At 41.4% G+C, this 18,926-nt stretch overlaps 1 protein-coding gene across 1 annotated transcript; it reads left to right on the forward strand.

The window, feature by feature from the left end:
* Positions 1-10,587: 10,587 nt before the first annotated feature.
* LOC134475118 (syncytin-1-like) lies at positions 10,588-18,039 on the forward strand. Its single transcript, XM_063244509.1, has 2 exons — positions 10,588-10,824; positions 16,107-18,039. The coding sequence occupies exon 2, from the start codon at positions 16,219-16,221 to the stop codon at positions 18,016-18,018; it is 1,800 nt and encodes a 599-aa protein (XP_063100579.1). The 5' UTR covers positions 10,588-10,824; positions 16,107-16,218; the 3' UTR covers positions 18,019-18,039.
* Positions 18,040-18,926: the final 887 nt, after the last annotated feature.

The following is an 18,926-nucleotide window of genomic DNA, read 5'->3' on the forward strand; positions in this document are numbered from 1 at the left end:
GATCCAGGGGAAAAGCTGTATTGGCTCTCAGCAACTGCTGGAAATTAAAACCTGGGGCTCTGCAAAGTAGCCAAAGCCACCTGGATACACTGGAGGAGACTGTGAGAGGCTCCAGAGGTCTGAAGCAGGACATTGCAGTTTTCTGACTGATTCATGCTGTGCTGGGAATGCAGTGAAGACACACGGTGCAGTGTGCAGTGGACCCAAGAGGAAGATCTGTATTAAGTCCCAGTGAATACTAGGGACTGGGTCCCACGGCTGCTTGTCACTGGCTGGAGGACATCTTGGAATAGGGCAGAGCCCGGTGCCACAGCAGCATCAGTGACAGAGAGAGGACTGGTGGAGGACATCTTGGAGTTGGGCAGAGCCTGGAATGCCATGGTGACATCAGATAGTTGCCCCTGGTGCAGAGAGGTCTGGTGGAGGACATCTTGGAATTGGGCAGAGCCCAGTGCCATAGTGACATCAGATAGTTGCCCCTGGTTCAGAGAGGTCTGGTAGAGGACAGCTTGGATGTGCACATAGCCCTGTGCCATGGTGACATCAGTCAGCCAGTCCTGGCACAGAGAAAACTGGCAGGAACTGCTGAGGCTGAACCACACCTCTGGTTGGGACCCAATAAGCAGATACAAAATTGTTGCAACTCTGTGACATCCACAAGGTACAGCCCAACTTGCAGATTGACTGGCACAGAAGCTGGAAGGTGGCCTGCACAACCACTGCATCCCTGCCTACCTCAGATAACAGCAAATTGGGGAGGGCAGCAAAAACTCCAGTCAGCATGTTACAGAAAAGCCCTAAGCAATATGAAGAGGGCCAGAGACCCCCAGGACACACCAGTCTGAAAGAAACCAGAAACATGACAACAGATAGAAATAAAAGAAATCTCCAGCTGCCATACCTGGGAAAATAAGCCCAAGAGAAGTAAATACAGAAGAGAACCAGCACAGTAACCATCCAATACTAGACACAGCATCAGCTGATACAAAGAAATATCTCCATGGCCTCATAGACAAATTTAAAACTGTACTTCTGATCCAAGTGAGGCAAGATATAAAGAGATTAATTAAAGAAATGATAAGCCACTCACAAGAGAACACAGAAGAATGGAGGAAATCAGAAAAGAAAGAGAAATCTCTGCCTCATAGACAAATTTAAAACTGTACTTCTGATCCAAGTGAGGCAAGATATAAAGAGATTAATTAAAGAAATGATAAGCCACTCACAAGAGAACACAGAAGAATGGAGGAAATCAGAAAAGAAAGAGAAATCTCTGATGAAGAATTTAAACATAACCTAGAATACAAGAAACAGATCCAAAGAAATTACCAGGAAACTAAAAACTCCATTGAAAACTGGCAAAATGCCTTAATAAAAACTAAAGTTAGCCTTTTGAAACCTGAAGAGAGATTTATGATATATGACCATGAAAGAAAAGACTTCTTAAAAATGAGGAACCAGAAAGAAACAATTTAAAGGCTAGAAGACAGCAAAAGGATGCATAACTTAAGAATAAAGCATGTGAGTGAGGTAGCAGGAACAACCAAAAATGAAATACAAAGAATATTCACAGATATATTAAAGGAAAACTTCCCAAGCATAGGAAAAAGAAATGATATTCAGATAAATGAGGCATACAGAACTCCAGCCACCTACAATCAAAATAGATCTACACCTAGCCATATAATAATCAAGATTCCAGAAATTCACCAAAAGAACAGAATACTAAAGGAAAAGAAGCAGCTAACCTACAATGGGAAAATTATCAAAATAACAACAGACTTATCAACACAAACTCTCAAACTGAGAAGGGCTTGGGGAGAAATGATCCAAACCCTTAAAGAAAATAATTTGCAACCAGGACTGATATACCCAGAAAAACTCTCTAAGAATTAATGGAGAAATAAGATAAGGAGGAACTGTGGGAGTTCATGGCCACCAACCCAACCCTACAGAGAGTGTTAAGGGAAATTCCAGAGAGAGAGGAAAGAATACCAAGATTCCAGCAACAGTGGCAGAGAGAACTTAATGAATGGGGGCAGACAGTAGAATGAGGGAGTAAGGTGGACAAATTATAGCAATAAAGTGCAATAGCAGATATGAGGCAGAGATGGTAAGCTATAATCTTTAATATAGATAGCCTTGATACAATAAAAAAAGGCAGAGGTCATTGTTAATAGTGTATCAGAATTTAAATGTCACAGTAGTCTTATTGCTCTGTTTAGTTTGGATTTATTTTGTCCACCCATATCAGATTTGAGGCACAGACATACAACCTCAAAATAGCAGGTTATACTATGGTGACTATCCTTAATTTCATTTTAACTTAAACTGAAACCCTGTATTATTTACATTGTCTTACTATGACTGATCTTATTTGAATCTGATTCATTAGACCATGGCTTTGCCTTGGCTGATTTTATTCAAATTTGATATACTTCATAGTATCAAGTCTAAAAGTAGAGGCAACTACTCTGAAGATGACAAGATATAAAAGATATCCATACTGGTTTTAATTTTTAACAGCTTTCAAGTCCTACAATGTTTTCAAAGTTGTGTTTCTATAAAAATAGCTATATAACTATGTTTAATTATATTAAGCCTGATGATGTGGACAAGTCTGTTGAAAATAACAAAAGAAAGCATAGTAACTATCTAATATAGTTAGTAACTATCTAATATCTATAGTAACTATCTAATATTGTGGCCTTATGTGTCTTTTTCATTGTGTGTTTTTCTAGGAATGTGTTTTGCTGTCTTGTTATGATTTGCTTTTCCTTATAATACAGAGAGGATACATATACAGTTAGAAATTCACACGTGGGAAGAATTTTTTAAACTATTTATGGGAACAGATTTTATAATACATGATGTAATGAACAGATACTCTGAAGAAGAGACACTAAGAAACCCAATGCTAATTCTGTAGCATTATGATATAAAAATCTAGCAATACTATCATTCACTGTTCAGAGTGATATTAGTCTAGTCTCTTAAGTTCAATTTCAGCATATGTAAAGATAAGGGCAGCTACTATGAAGAGAATGAGTGACACTATGGTAGTCATTATTGACTTCCCCAATATCAGATCTTGAAGATCTAAAAGCCTTCATCATCCTGTATTGATTTGATTAGTTCTATAATATGCAATATGTATTCAATGTGTGTGAATATGGGAAATGTAAATTCTTGAATTTGGAAGAAAACTAGAGACAATAAGATAGACAGTGAAGATCTCCAGTGGACTTGTTTTGAAATCTGTGTTTCTTTCAAATTGCTTCCTTATGAAATGTTTTGTTCTGTTTTGTCATGTTTAATCTTACCCTTTTAAAGATAAACAACAAGTGTGTAGGACTGATAACCATATTACTAAGATTTGTCGGATCATTAAGCAGAACTGTTGGCCGTCTCATTGTTTGAATGTCTACCTTGTATGCTTTAGTTTTGTAATTTGAATAACTCTTTCTAAGATGAGAGTATGTAATTTATAAACTAGTGATTTCTTATACCTTTTTCAAAATTCTGTATTATTACTACTCCCTTTTCTGTTTTTCTTTTTTTCCTCTTTAAATAAAATTTAAAAAAAGATTCTTGGTTCTTGTTTGTATCTGTTGTTTATTCTACAAAAAGAAGATATATCTTTTTTGCTTATATGTAACTTAAACTTTTTACTCCCATGTACCTGAAGCAAGAGTGAGTGAATTAGATTTTCTGGAATTTGACATATTTGAATGTAAAATGTATGAATTTTAGACCTAAGTAACATTATGTGAAAGCACTTCAAAGGCAAACCACAGGTTAAGAGATGGACCTGAGAATTGACCCCTCTGACATGAAGTTAAATGCCGAAGATAATTCTCAATGGGGAACTATTATAGCATCCATTTCATTTATGGCTGCTATAATTTTAATGGAATATCCTGGGATGTTAGCTAAATGTAGATTCTTGAATTTAGTAGATTCAGAAGCATAGATAGAATTATCCAACAACATCTTTTAATTTTGGCTGAGCATTAATAATTGCATGTATTTGAATAGGTGTAATTTTAAATCCTTGATAAAAATATACAACATAGGATGATGTTAACTGTGAACTACTAATTAGCTCTTAAAAGGGCATCACATTGTTTGCAACATGAGGATGACTGAGAGATGTTATAACAAATGAAACAAAATGAATCTTCTATTTTACAAAGCATCTTCTATTTTAATGCTCTTTTCAAGTCTTTCTTAACACCTGAAGTTGAAAAGCATGTAATCTTGTAAATTTTAAAACCTAAGTTCTACCAACATTGGCATAGATTTTTAATTCCAACTTGTGTAATAAGCAGACTTAGTTATAAGTATATTTTACTCACAGGCATAGTTAAGGCTGCCCCCAGGTGGCAGGCAAATGAATCCAGGTCCTCATTTCTTATCAGGCCTGAAAGGTGAGCTGATAATATTTTTCTTATTGCTTTTCAGAAACTGGTATAATTAATGCTCCATAAAATACAAAGCCTGTTGATAGTAAAAGAATAGGGCTATTCTTCAGAAAAAAATGAGTTAACTTGTAATTTCAGTTCTCAGATCATTTCACTGTTTTCTGGATTCATAATAATGATAAGTTGCATGAACATGTTTAGGGAACAATCTTAAGAAATGAAATTTTTCTGTACTCTATTTGCTGAAATTAATGATTAAAGAAACAGTTTCTTTTCTTGTTGGTGCTGGGAATTGAACTCAAAACCTTGCACTTGCCAGGTAAGTGCTTGAATCACTGAGATAAATCCCTGGCCAACAGGTTGTTTCTAAAAGTTGAGAAATCAGTGTACAATTTACTATTTTGTTATTTTATAATTTGGACTCAGGAGGCAAGGATAGTTTTCTTATACAGCCTATCTATGATTTGATACTACTGATGATGCAGACTGATCACAAGACCTATGAATTAATTTGCCAAAATAAAGTAAGAAGTTAGAGTGATAGGTATTTAGTTCTAGATATTCCAAACTTGTAGGATTCAGTCAAGAACCTGAAGCAGTATATCTGAACTACAAAAGATCAAGCTGACCTGAAGACAAAGACAGATAATATGCTAAATTTTCAATTATTTGGAAAGATTTTCAAATTCACATTGTCCATTTTCTCCCTAGGATACAATTCATTTATTGTATGTTTAGTTTAATATAAAGATTTTGCAGTTTCATGTATCAATTATATGATGAGTAATGTTTATATGATAAAACATTGCCTATACTTATATTTTATGGTAATTTCAATATTGACATATAAAATGTGAAGAAAATATTTACTTGACTTTTATTGTAAAATATATTATTACTTAATACTTAACAAAATGATTTTTTAATTTTAAAAATAAATCAAAAAAGAAGTACAGAATTTCAAAAAATAGGAAATTAGTCATAGCTAATATATTTCATCTTGTTATCTTGGAAGTAATTGTTCATGTTACAAGATTTAAGCATTGAAAATAAAAAGCAAAACCTGTTTGGGTGAATTCACAGATACTAGTAGTATAGTTATTTATCTTGAGTACACACACACACACACACACACACACACACACATTCTTCTTTCTTTTATCCTCTTTTCTATTCCATTTAGGCAACAAATTAATTTCTTAAATAGCAGATCCTGACTGATGATATTGTTTTCATCTAGTTGCTAAATATCTGCTGTAAGTTTTAGCTCTAGGAAGTCTTTTGATTCTATAGTTAAACTTAACTACAGGCACAGATACATATTATGATGCACTTTAAGTAAACTTGGTAACATCAGTTATTGTCCAGTTGAAGAAGTAATTTTACAGCATGAAAATCAGAAATATAGAATGCACTCTAACTTTTCAAATGTGATTATAAAATACAGTTACAGAAAGGACAATAAAATGATATAAAATTATGTATGAAATAAATATATTTAAAAATGATATGAATAAAATGCACTCACATTTGATTATACTTAATTTCTGTCTGTAACATAAAGACATTGAATTTTTTAGATTTCTTGCAAGTGTGAGCTCCATTTATATTATCAATGACATTTAGTTCACCAAATCAGACTTCTGAAAGAAAATTGTGCTGAGTATGAAAAGTCCTGTATCATGAAAGTTTAAAAATTATGGTGTTGCTTAAAAAAATGTATTGTGATTGACTATCTTTCATTATGTGTAATCGTAAGTTTAATAGCTAAAATCAGTATAACTGGGAACTATTTGTCAGCAAATTAGTTGATGGCAGATGCAGATATATTCAGATACATATTTTAAGTATGTGTTATGTATGTCATTACATCTGACTAAATTTTTTGAAACTGTCTCTGTTTTTCACTTTCCTTGAAGATGTGTTATTTGTTTCTTAGTGGATACTTTCCCACTGTTTCTGGGCTGTTAAAAGAAAGAAAAGCAGTTCTTGGTTACATTCTGAACAATGCCTATCAGCCAAACAACCATGAGTTCAAGGTTATACTGTTAATAAAATTTTATTATACCTGAAAGGCAAGGTAAAGGCTATATGGCATAACATAGCACTCATAAAAATATATTTAGTTATATACAAGCTGATTTTAGAATTGATACTTCCCAGTCCACATAGAATGAATGCAAACTGGCACGATGGTTTATTTTGCACATGAACTATTTTTTAAAAATTTTATTTAAAGAGAAAAAACAAAACAGAGAAAGGATATCAGTAATACAGAATTTCAAAAAAAAATGAACAGTAAGACATCACTAGTTAATAGATTACATATTGTCATATTAGAAATAGTTGTTCAAGTTTCATAATTAAACCATACAAAGTAGACATTCAAACAGTGAGACTACAAATAGTTCTGTTCAATGATCCAACAAAAACTTAGCAATATGGTTATCTATCTTACACACTTAAATATACAGACAATTATGTCCTTTAGAGCACTTTCTTTTCCTCTTTTTTTTACAATAACAATTACACATTTGGGGTTTTATTACTCCACAGTTCTTATTTTTTTTGAAGAGAATAAAATCAAATGAGACAAAAAAAAAAAAAAAAAACCCCAACAAAGTTAGTCAACTGAAATGGATGGACTTGGCACATGATGTAAAAACAGAATACAAGGTGATCAATAATGGTTACCATAATGCCCCTTGCTACCTTAAAAAGAATTGCATATACAATCAGGTATAATAAAATTGAATAAAACAGTACAGAGCAAAACCAATAAAACCAAAACATTGGAGACATTACAGGACTTCAAAAGAAGACAATAGTCAAACCAGAATGGGCATCAGAGTAAATCTTATTGTCTTCAAAGTAGTTGCCTATTCCCTCAAACTTGAGACTATCAAACAAAACAGAATAGAGTAAAATCAGTAAAAAAAAGATAGTGAGAGCAATACAAGGGTTCAAATCAAGTTAATAGGAAATCAAATAAGTTACTATAATATATACTGCTATTTTTTTCATTTACTTTTTTCCTTAGGTAAAAAAATAAAAAGGAAGATTGAGATAAAGGGACATAACACAGTTCAGAACAGAACTATTTAAGCAACATAGTGTTTCACCACAAGATATAAACCAACATAACAGTAGTTACCATAGTGTATCTTTCCTTGAAATATTTGAGTACAACTTCGTATACTATAGCATGAAACATATCAAGATAATGTAAAACCATTCAAGAGAATGAAAGTATTATGAGGTATTTAGAATCAACTAATAGAAAATGAATAATGGTTTCTATATTATCTCATTGTCTATAAAAATTTTTGTTTGTACTATCACATATAATAAAATCCAATAAGATACATGATAAGACCAATGGAGACAGAACAAAAGCTTGATGACACTTCAAAACAAGATGATATTAAATCAGCACTAGCTATTATGATGTGTTGTTTGCTGGAAAATAGCTGTTCATACCATCACAATAAAATCAAACAACTCAGAATAAAACCATTTCAATTAAGGAATGAAAGCATTATAAGGCTTCAAAGCAATATATGATTATATCCTTTTAAGTATTTTTATCATTTCTTACACTAGAAAAACTATTTGGTATTTATATATGTGAGTTTATTTCACTTATGAATATGTCTTGTTTCACCCATTTATTTATAAATATCTCAATGTGATCATTCTTTATAGCTGAGTAGTACACCAGTGTATAAAAATAACACAACATTTTTGTCCATTCCTCAGTTGATTGCCACTTAGATTGCTTCCAAGATCTATCTATTAAATTGTGCTGCTATAAACATGGGTGCACATATATCATGGGTGGTATGATGCTTTCAATATTTCTGGGAATATGCCTAGAAGTGGAATAGCTAGAACAAATGGGACTTTCAATATCAGCTTTTTGACAAATCTCCATACTGACTTCCACAATGGTTACACTCCCACCAATGGTGCAGGAGAGTTTCTTTTTCCCTACAGCTTTTCTAGCATTTGTTGTTGGTTGTTTTCTTGATCCTGGCCATTCTTTCAGGAGTGAGATGAAATCTCAGTATGATTTTAATTTGCATTTCTATAATGAGTAATGATGGTGAACATTATTTCATATATTTATTTGCCATTTGTATTTATTCATCTGAGAAGTATGTATTCATCTTTGATGCCCATTTATGAATTGGATCTTTGAATTTTGGGGGTCTGAGTTTTTAAATTCTTTATATGTTTCAGACAGAAGCCCTTTTTCTGAGGGATAGTTCACTAAGATTTTTTTCCCAGTTTGTAGATTTTCTTTTCACTATGCTGTAATTTCTTTTGACATGCAGAAACTTTTCAATAAGAGGTGATCCCAGATATTGATTCTGGAAAGTATTTCCCATATAGTTTGAGTACTATTTATGAATTCTCTACCTACCCATATGTCTTCAAGGTTTTTACCCAAATTGTCTTCCAAAAGATTTAATGTTTCTGTTTTAATATTCAGATCTTTGATCCATTTAGATGTTAATTTAGTACATGGTGCATAGTAATTTAGACATGGTACATAGTAATTTAGACATGGTTCTAGTTTTAGTTTTCAGCATATGGACAGCCAATTTTTCAAAATGTTTATTAAAGAGACTGTCGTTCTTCCAGTGAACATGTTTGGCCCTTTTATCAAATATAAGGTGGTTGAATGTATTTGTAGTTGTGGTTGTATCTTCTAATCTATTCCATTGATCTTCACCTCTGTTTTGATTCCAGTACCATGTTGATTTTACTACAGTTGCTTTGTAGCATAACTTCAAGTCATGGCTTGTGATGCCTCCTGACTTGCTCTTGCTGTTTAGAACAGTTTTTGCTATTCTAAGTCTCTTCTCATTCCAGATGAATTTTGGGAGTGTTTTCTCTAGATCTGTGGGGTATATTAATTGTATTTTTATTGGGATTTCATAGTATCTGTATAACAATTTTGAGAGAATGGCCATTTTCACAATATATATTTTTCCTATCCATGAGCAAGGGATGTTTTTCCACTTTATGAGATCCCCTTAAATTTCTTTATTCAGCGTGTTATAATTTTCCCTGTATAGGACATTCACTTCTTTCATGAGAAAAATTCCTAAGTATTTTATTTTTTTGGTTGCTAGTGTGAAGAGTGTGGCTTCTCATTTCTTTGTCAATAATTTTGTTGTTAGTGTATAGAAATGCTATTGGTTTTTGAGTAATGATTTTGTATTCAGCTACATTGCTGAGTTAATTTGTTATATCTGAGAGTCTTCCAATGGAGTTTTGGGGGCCTTCTATGTAGAGTATCATGTCATCTGCAAATAATGATAATTTAACTTCATTTTTTTGTATCTTTACCCCTTTTATTTCTCTCTCTTGTCTAATTGCTCTGGCAAGTATTTCTAGTTCTATATTAAATAGGTGTGGTGATATGGATATCCTTGTCTTGTGCCTGATTTTAAAGTAAAGGTCTTCAATTTTTCGCCATTTAATATGATGCTGGCTGTTGGTTTTTCATAGATGCCCTTTACTATATTGAGAGAGCATCTATTCCAATTTTCTGTAAGGTTCTTATCATAAATGAATGTTGGACCTTATCAAAAGCTTTTTCTGCATCTATAGAAATGATCATGTGATTCTTACTTTTGGCTTTATTGATATGGTGGATTCCATTTATTGATTTACATACGTTGTACCATCCCTGGATGCCTAGGATGAATCCCACTTCTTCATGGATTATAATGTTCTTGATGATTTTCTGCATCCTACTTGCCAATATTTTATTGAGGATTTTTGCATCTATGTTCATTAGGGAGATTGGTCTGTAGTTCTCTTTTTTAGTTTGGTCTTTCTCAGGTTTTGTTATTAGAGTAATATATGCTTGTTGGGAGCCGCCGACACCGGTCGCCTTACTTGGCGGACGTAGGGCCTGTGGGTGGGGGCGGAGCCTGAGCTAGATTGCCCCTCCCATTGAGTGAGTCAAGTTGGCGCCTGCTTCCTGCCCCCTGATTGTGCTGGCGACTTAAACAACCCGCTCTGTAAGATAGTCTGCCTAGCAACAGCTGATGTTAGCCAATCAGCCCGCATCGCGCGCTTTGAACTGATTGGCCACTGTTACCCTATAAAAGTAAATGCCTCTCCCGCCACAAGAGAGAAGCACAGAGGAAGCACAAAGAGAGATAGAGAAAGTCCACCGGCGAGAAAGGGCTGGTGACAGAGAGGAGGCCTCGCGGGGCCCACGTGGAGACAAATAAAGGCAAGGTTGCACACTGTCAGAATCTGTCGCGTGTTCTTCCTGCAGGCCAGGAGCGACATCGACATTTGGTGACCCGCACGGGGACTGATCAACCCCGAGACACGGCGGTGGTGTGCAACACTCCAGCGTGGTGCTGCCGGACAGGTGAGTTGGGGATAAGCCTGGGCTCTGGGTGGCACGCACCTACAGGGCTTTTAGACTCCCCTCAGGCTCACGCGTAGGTGACGGGTTCTTTAAGTCACACGCGGTGAGTTACAGCCCTTAGAGGTTAGAGATGGGTAATTTACCGAGCGCGGAGGCGCGGCCCTTGGTAAAGGCCCTTAGAAAGCTTTTAAAAGCTAGAGACCTCAGGGTAGGTCAAAAAACACTGGAACTATTCATAGCAGAGGTAGATAGGGTAGCTCCCTGGTTTTTACCCACGGGGCATTTAAACCTGCCGTCATGGGAGAAGTTAGGCGGGGACCTCGCCTCGGCGGAACTGGAAGGGGATATTTCGCCGGCTATTCGCCCCCTGTGGGAAATGATACATGCGTGCCTTGAAGGGGAGGGGAAGGGGTTCCCGTCAGCAGTTAGAGACGCGGAAATCATAGACGCACGCAAGGCTTTTGAGCAGGCAAAGTCGGAATGCTCTCGGGAGGGATCTGTCCAGGGGGAAAAAATCCAGGGAAAGATAGAGGACACCCAAGCTCTAGAGTCCTCCGACTTAGATAGCGAGGAGGAACCAGAAGGTGGGGCAGGAAGCCGAGAGGCCAAAAACCCCTATGCCGAGTTGCGCCGTGAATTGGAATTGTGTGCGTGCGCCGCCCGGGAAAAGCAGAGAGAGGAGAAAGGGCCCCTGAGCGCTCTCTGGCGGGGAGGAGACAGAGAGCCATCCGCCCCGCCCTGGAGCTCTTTTCCAGAAGTGGCTCCCCGCCGAGAGGCCGCTACAGGGAACCCGCCCTTCTCTCAGCCGGCACAGGAAGTGACGCCCCGTTCCACTCTGTCGCGACCGCCGTCTTATGATGCTGCGCCGCGGGGCGGACGATATTTTCATGGGCGGTTATGGAGGGGTGAACGATGGCCCGGAGGGGATCCACCGATGCAAGGAATGGATTACGGTCTTTATGGAGTATATCCTGTGCAAATGGCCCCAGGCCAAGGGCGCAATGTTTGGGAACCGTTTGAAATAAAACAGATTAGAGAATTAAAAAGCGCTGTCACAACCTTCGGGCCCACAGCTCCTTATACTATAGCTATGCTAGAGAATCTTGCCTCTCAGCCTCTTACACCAGGTGATTGGATGCAGCTGGCCAAGGCATGCCTTCCTTCGGGTAGTTATCTTGATTGGCAAGCCTGGTATGCCGAGTTTGCCATCGAGCAAGCAGAAAAGAATGTTAGCAGGGGGCATGCAAGGTGGAACGAAGATATGCTCCAGGGCTCAGGTAAATATAGGGATGACCAAACTCAGTTCCCCAATGAGGTGTATGACCAAATCTCTAATATTGGGCTCCGCACATGGAAACAGGTGAACGGTGTGGGGGCGGCCTCATTATGCCTTTCAAAGATAGTGCAGGGTGCCACAGAGCCATTTGTTGATTTCGTGGCTAGGATGCAAGACGCGGGCGATAAAGTTTTTTCAGACCAAGAGGTGGCAAAGCCCCTGATCAAACAACTCATTTTTGAACAATGCACAACAGAGTGCAAAGCGGCTCTTGCCCCGCATAAAAACAAGGATCTCAATGCTTGGATTAGGATTTGTAGGGAGATTGGAGGGCAGATGACTGCAGCAAAGCTTGCGGCGGCCTTTGTAGCCGCGACAGCACAAGCTAAGGATGCTTCTGGACCTAAGCGAGATCGTAAGCCCAAAGGATGTTTTGGCTGCGGGGAACCAGGGCATATTAGGAGAGACTGTCCGCACAGTGTTAATACACGGGAAGGGCCAATAGGCGTGTGCGAACGATGCAGGAAGGGAACACACAAAGCGAAAGATTGCAGATCAGTTTTTGATGCCCAGGGAAACCGTATTAGTGGCAGGGGGATTCAGGAGCCAAAAAACGGCCAGAGGGGGCCCTCCTTACGGACGGGCCCCCGCCCCCTAGACAGGACAACACAAGGTGGCAGCCCTCCACAAGGGCTACCCCTGGGTCAGCAGGCGTGGACCTCTGTGTCGCCTCCAGACTCCTATTAGCGCCCGATATGGGCGTTCAGGTGGTCGGGACCACCTTCAAAGGACCGCTACCTGAAAAGTCAGTTGGTTTAGTGATTGGACGGTCCTCCACAGCCCTCCGGGGCCTTACCATGCTCCCTGGGGTTATAGACTCAGACTACACAGGAAACATTAAGATTATGGTCCAATCTCATGTAGGGACCATGGTGATTAATGAGGGGGATAAGATAGCACAACTTTTATTGCTCCCCAGTCTCCATGAGAGATTCCAGTCTAGACAACGGGTTAGAGGGGATCAGGGTTTTGGCTCCTCTGGAGAAATTTTTGAAGGACTTCATATGACTCTTGATAAAAGACCCATGCTCTCGCTCAGGGTTAATGGTAGAAATATAACAGGACTCCTGGATACAGGGGCAGACCGCTCCATTGTCTCCAAGAGGGACTGGCCTTCTAGCTGGCCCACCAATACAGCTGATAACACACTCCAAGGGTTGGGGATGGTGGCTGCCCCCCAGGTTAGTGCCGTGACCCTGCCTTGGTGTGATGAGGAGGGTCACCAAGGACATTTTCAACCTTTTGTTCTACAGCTGCCGGTATCTTTGTGGGGAAGAGACATCCTCACTCAGATGGATGTCACTCTTACATCCACCTGCTCTCCCCAAGCCAAGAGTATACTTAAGAATCAGGGATATGTCCCTGGCAAGGGCCTGGGCTCTACCCTGCAGGGCCGGACATCTCCCGTACCTGTAGAAAAAAGGGAAGGTAGACACGGGCTGGGTTTTTCCTAGGGGCCGATGAGGAAGTTCTCCTGCCTACTCCAATTAAGATCACTTGGAAGTCCCTGAATCCGGTTTGGGTACCTCAGTGGCCCCTACCCAAGGAGAAGCTTTTAGCATTAACCGAGATAGTCAAAACCCAGCTTCAGGCAGGGCACATAAAGCCATCAACCTCCCCTTGGAATACCCCTGTTTTTGTTATTAGAAAGAAATCAGGTAAGTGGAGGCTGCTCCATGATCTAAGGGCGGTCAACGCGCAGATGCAGCCCCTGGGGGCGGTCCAGAGGGGGCTGCCAGCTCTCTCAGCCATCCCTCAGTCCTGGCCAGTTTATGTTATAGATCTTAGAGACTGTTTCTTCTCAATCCCCCTGCATCCAGAGGACACCCATAGGTTCGCCTTTACCTTACCCACCATTAACCAAGAAAGCCCTGATCTCAGATACGAGTGGATAACGCTGCCCCAAGGTATGGCCAACAGTCCCACTATGTGTCAGATTTACCTTGATTCCCTACTGGCCCCCCTACGCAAAGCCTTCCCCAGAGTTAGGTGCATTCATTACATGGATGATCTGCTGATCAGTGCGAAGGACATAAATAGGTTAGAGGATATGCTAGGCCAACTGGTCAAGGCCCTGAGAAAGGCTAATTTACATATTGCCCCTGACAAGATTCAAGGAGGAGACATAGTGACTTACTTGGGTACCAAAGTCTCCCCTACATCGATTTCTCCACAGAAGGTAACCATCAGAACAGATAATCTTACAACCCTAAATGACATGCAAAAGTTACTGGGAGATATAAATTGGATCAGACCTTACTTGCACATCCCTAATTCGGACTTAAAGCCCCTGTTTGATCTCCTGAGAGGGGATCCGGATATTGCCTCCCCTAGAGAGTTCACCCCAGAGGCCAGAGTTGCTCTAAAGAAGATAGAAGAGGCCCTAAGCAAAGCTACATTACAGAGAATTGACCCAGAACAGCCTTTTGAGGTCTGCTTGTTGCAGACCAGTTCCCAGCCCATGGCAGTGATTTGGCAGAAAGGACCACTTCTGTGGGTGCACCCTAAGGTTTCACCTGCCAAGATTATTGAACATTACCCGGAAGCAGTTGCTTCTCTGGCTCTGGAGGCACATAGTAGAGCCATCCAGCATTTTGGCTCCATGCCTCACGCTATTCGGGTGCCTTATACCGCTTCTCAAATAAAAACTCTGACTGCTTGCATAGATACTTGGGCCATCCTGAGATGTGTATTTCTTGGGGAGATAGACAATCAGTTCCCTAAGGACCCTATACTACAGTTTATTACTCAACATCCGGTGATATTTCCAAAAATCACCGCCCCTGCACCCCTTACTCCTGCAACAACAGTCTATACTGATGGGTCAAAAACCGGGATAGGGGCCTATGTGGTCTCAGGCATGCCTCCAGTTAACATACAGTTTGAACCAGATCAACCACAGGTGGTGGAGCTACAAATTGTACAAACCGTCCTCGAGAAGTTCCCAGGGGCCCTTAATATTGTTTCTGATTCAAAATATGTTGTCAATGCCATGCAGGTCCTTGAGACTGCAGGCCCAATTAAACCAACCTCCAAAGTAACTAACTTGTTTTTGTCTATCCAGACATTGCTCATAAATAGACACAACAAAATATACATCACTCACATAAGAGCACATACACACCTACCAGGGCCCATGGTACAGGGCAATGCGGCTGCTGACGCGGCCACTCGCCCGTTATGGATTTTCAATATGTTATCTCCAATAGAGCAAGCCCGTCAGTTCCATGACAAATTCCATGTCAATGCCAGGACGCTAGCCAACCAGTACCGCATCTCCAGGGCTGACGCGCGGGACATCGTGCGACTGTGCGGTTCATGCGCCACACACACGCCTGCCATATCAATGGGGGTTAACCCCAGAGGGTTGATCCCTGGCGATATTTGGCAAATGGATGTCACACACATGACAGAATTTGGATCTCTTAAGTATGTCCATGTCTCCATGGACACCTGTTCTCATATTATATTCGCAACTGCAGAGACAGGTGAAAAGGTATCTAATGTGATCAATCACTGCTTAGCGGCTTGGGCCGCGTGGGGCAAGCCCAAAATATTAAAGACAGACAACGGACCAGCCTATACAGGAAAAGCCTTCAATGAGTTCTGTAAGACTATGGAAGTACACTTAAAACATGGTATCCCATATAATCCTCAAGGCCAAGGAATTATTGAAAGAGCTCATAAAAGCCTCAAAGAAATCTTATGTAAACAAAAAGGGGGAGTAGGCCAGGGCCTGCCCCCAAAGGCACGGCTATCCATGGCACTATTCACATACAATTTTTTAAACCTGAACAATAACAACCACCCCCCGGCTATGGAGCATTGTAATCCATCTCCTAGCAATAAGGGATGGGTAAAATGGAAAGATGTCCTGACGGGACAATGGATGGGCCCGGATCCAGTAGTCAGCTGGAACCGAGGTGCGGTTTGTGTTTTCCCGCAGGAACCGGGACGAGAACCATTGTGGGTCCCAGAAAGACTGACGCGTGCGACAAGCCCTTCGACTGAAGACTAATCCTGTCCTGCCGGAGACCAGCAGCAGGCCTGACAGCCAGATGAACCCGAAAAAGGCTGCTTTTTTCATTGGGGGCGTTGTCCTAGCACTCCTCAGGATAAGTATGGTACATGCGGGGCTGGGGGGCCCCGCTTCTGGAATAGATCTTCGCACGAGCCTTCTTGGCAGTCCGTGCGATTGCGGAGGTGGCACGGTAAGCAGTATACCACCTAGCGCCAAAAAAGGACCAGGGACCGATTGTGGGGATAAAACAGCATTCTCAGTTGTGTACCCCTCCACTGCAGGAGGATTTAGTCAACCATCCTATCAGTGCATACTTAAGCCTAAGGTGAGTCCCTCAGGACCTGGTGATCTCGCCACATGTCCCTGCACTAAGTTTGAGGAATCCATGCATGTTACATGCTATACAGAGACAAAACAATGCAAACTTAAGAGTACAACCTATTGGATGGCAACGCTAACTACAACTAAAAGCCCTGTTGCCCCTAACCATATTCCCGCTGCTGTAGGCAGTTCTCCATTCATGCAGTCGGGTTGTAATGGAGAGGTTGGAGAAACGGTCTGTTGGTCTATGACCGCTCCCGTTCACATCTCTGATGGTGGAGGGGTCCAAGACCAGTACCGGCAGGAACAGGTCATCGAGCGATGGGAACAATTAAATCCGTTCCCTGAAGTCAATTACCATCCACTCCTACGCCCAAAATCCCGAGGCATTAACCTTGACCTCGCTACTGAATCCATATTAGAGGCTACCCACAAAGCACTCAATCTTACTGACCCAGGGCTGGCCTCCGATTGTTGGCTGTGTATGATGATGGGAGAATCATGGCCGCTGGCCATGCCGTTTAGAGACTATGAAAGTGAACCTTACAATTATAGCACACCCTATAATTGCTCACATGGGCCTCCATTTCGGGTCCAGTTTATGGGACAGTTTAATGCATCCTGTTTCCAAAAGTACCCACAAAATAATAGTTATGATATTGTTGTTGGAGCGCTGGCAGTCGCCTCGTGTGAGTCCATAACCAATGTAAGTAGTAGCTCGCCGCTATGTGCCCCCTTTGGCAAAGTATTTGCTTGCGGCAATGGTCATGCTTATACCTACCTGCCCAGTAATTGGACCGGCCTATGTGGCCTAGCTTACTTGTTGCCTGACATTGGTATTGTCCCTGGGGACCAACCCATGCCCATCCCAGCTGTGGACACCTTTATAAAAAGACATAAGAGAGATGTACTGATTTTACCTCTCTTGGCTGGTCTGGGGATAACTGGAGCCCTGGCCGCCGGGACTGCGGGCCTAGGAGTTTCATTAACCAAATATACTCAGTTATCCAAGCAATTGATAGAAGACATGTCTATAGTTGAGAGAACCCTTCAGGAGATACAAGATCAAATTGATTCCCTTGCAGAGGTTGTTCTGCAGAATAGAAGGGGCCTAGATCTACTCACTGTAGAGAGGGGAGGTATCTGTATTGCCTTACAGGAAAGATGCTGCTTTTATGCCAACAAGTCCGGAATCGTTCGAGACCGATTAAAGAAACTGCAAGAAGACCTAGAAAAGAGAAGAAAAGAACTACAAGACAACCCCTTTTGGGGAGCCTGGAATGGCTTGCTCCCCTATATTTTACCATTGTTAGGTCCCCTGTGCTCCTTGCTTCTGCTCTTACTTATAGGACCATGCTTGCTCCTATGGGTCACATCATTTATTAATGGGCGCCTTGCGGCGGCCCGGCGTCAAGTACGCCTGGTTGCCCATGCGGCCCTGGCAGCAGCCCGTGATGGGCACAATGACCCCCAGGCTTACGCATGGCTCGCTCGACTGGCCTACGACCGGGTCTAGATGTGGCGGGTCTTCAGCACTCCTTCCCTATTGACACTACACAGCAGGGTAGGTGAGTCAATGACGGTTAAGAGCGTGCCTCCCCAGCACGACTCGACCTAAGCCAGGCCCTACCCCATACTGCACGAAAGCCGCTGGATTACTAGAATCTGCCCAGATCTAGATGTCTCTTCGAGGGGATCGCACAGAGGGGCATGAGTGCATGCCTATGTGCATCCAGGTTCCGTCCAGTTCACTCCTGGCCCTGGAAAAAGGACGAGGGTCTCAAGGCCTTGGTGGACCCGGGGACGGCCGACCAGGGTCCAAGCCAAGGGCCTACGGTGGGCCTCAACACAGGGCATAAGCCTCTGCACTCGATCCAGGGCGGGCTGCGATGCATACATTCATTCAAAGTAAATAAAATAGGGGGAGATGTTGGGAGCCGCCGACACCGGTCGCCTTACTTGGCGGACGTAGGGCCTGTGGGTGGGGGCGGAGCCTGAGCTAGATTGCCCCTCCCATTGAGTGAGTCAAGTTGGCGCCTGCTTCCTGCCCCCTGATTGTGCTGGCGACTTAAACAACCCGCTCTGTAAGATAGTCTGCCTAGCAACAGCTGATGTTAGCCAATCAGCCCGCATCGCGTGCTTTGAACTGATTGGCCACTGTTACCCTATAAAAGTAAATGCCTCTCCCGCCACAAGAGAGAAGCACAGAGGAAGCACAAAGAGAGATAGAGAAAGTCCACCGGCGAGAAAGGGCTGGTGACAGAGAGGAGGCCTCGCGGGGCCCACGTGGAGACAAATAAAGGCAAGGTTGCACACTGTCAGAATCTGTCGCGTGTTCTTCCTGCAGGCCAGGAGCGACATCGACATATGCTTCCAAGAATGACTTAGATAGTATTGCTTCCCTTTCAATTTCATTGAAGATTT

Source organism: Cavia porcellus, unplaced genomic scaffold, assembly GCF_034190915.1.
Source record: "Cavia porcellus strain 051 isolate PalLab524CR breed Dunkin Hartley unplaced genomic scaffold, mCavPor4.1 scaffold_61, whole genome shotgun sequence".
Classification (NCBI taxonomy): Eukaryota; Metazoa; Chordata; class Mammalia; order Rodentia; family Caviidae; genus Cavia; species Cavia porcellus.

Bases quoted from the DNA above. Each gene is read 5' to 3' on its own strand.
- LOC134475118 (XM_063244509.1), top strand. From the start codon at position 16,219: ATGAACCCGAAAAAGGCTGCTTTTTTCATTGGGGGCGTTGTCCTAGCA.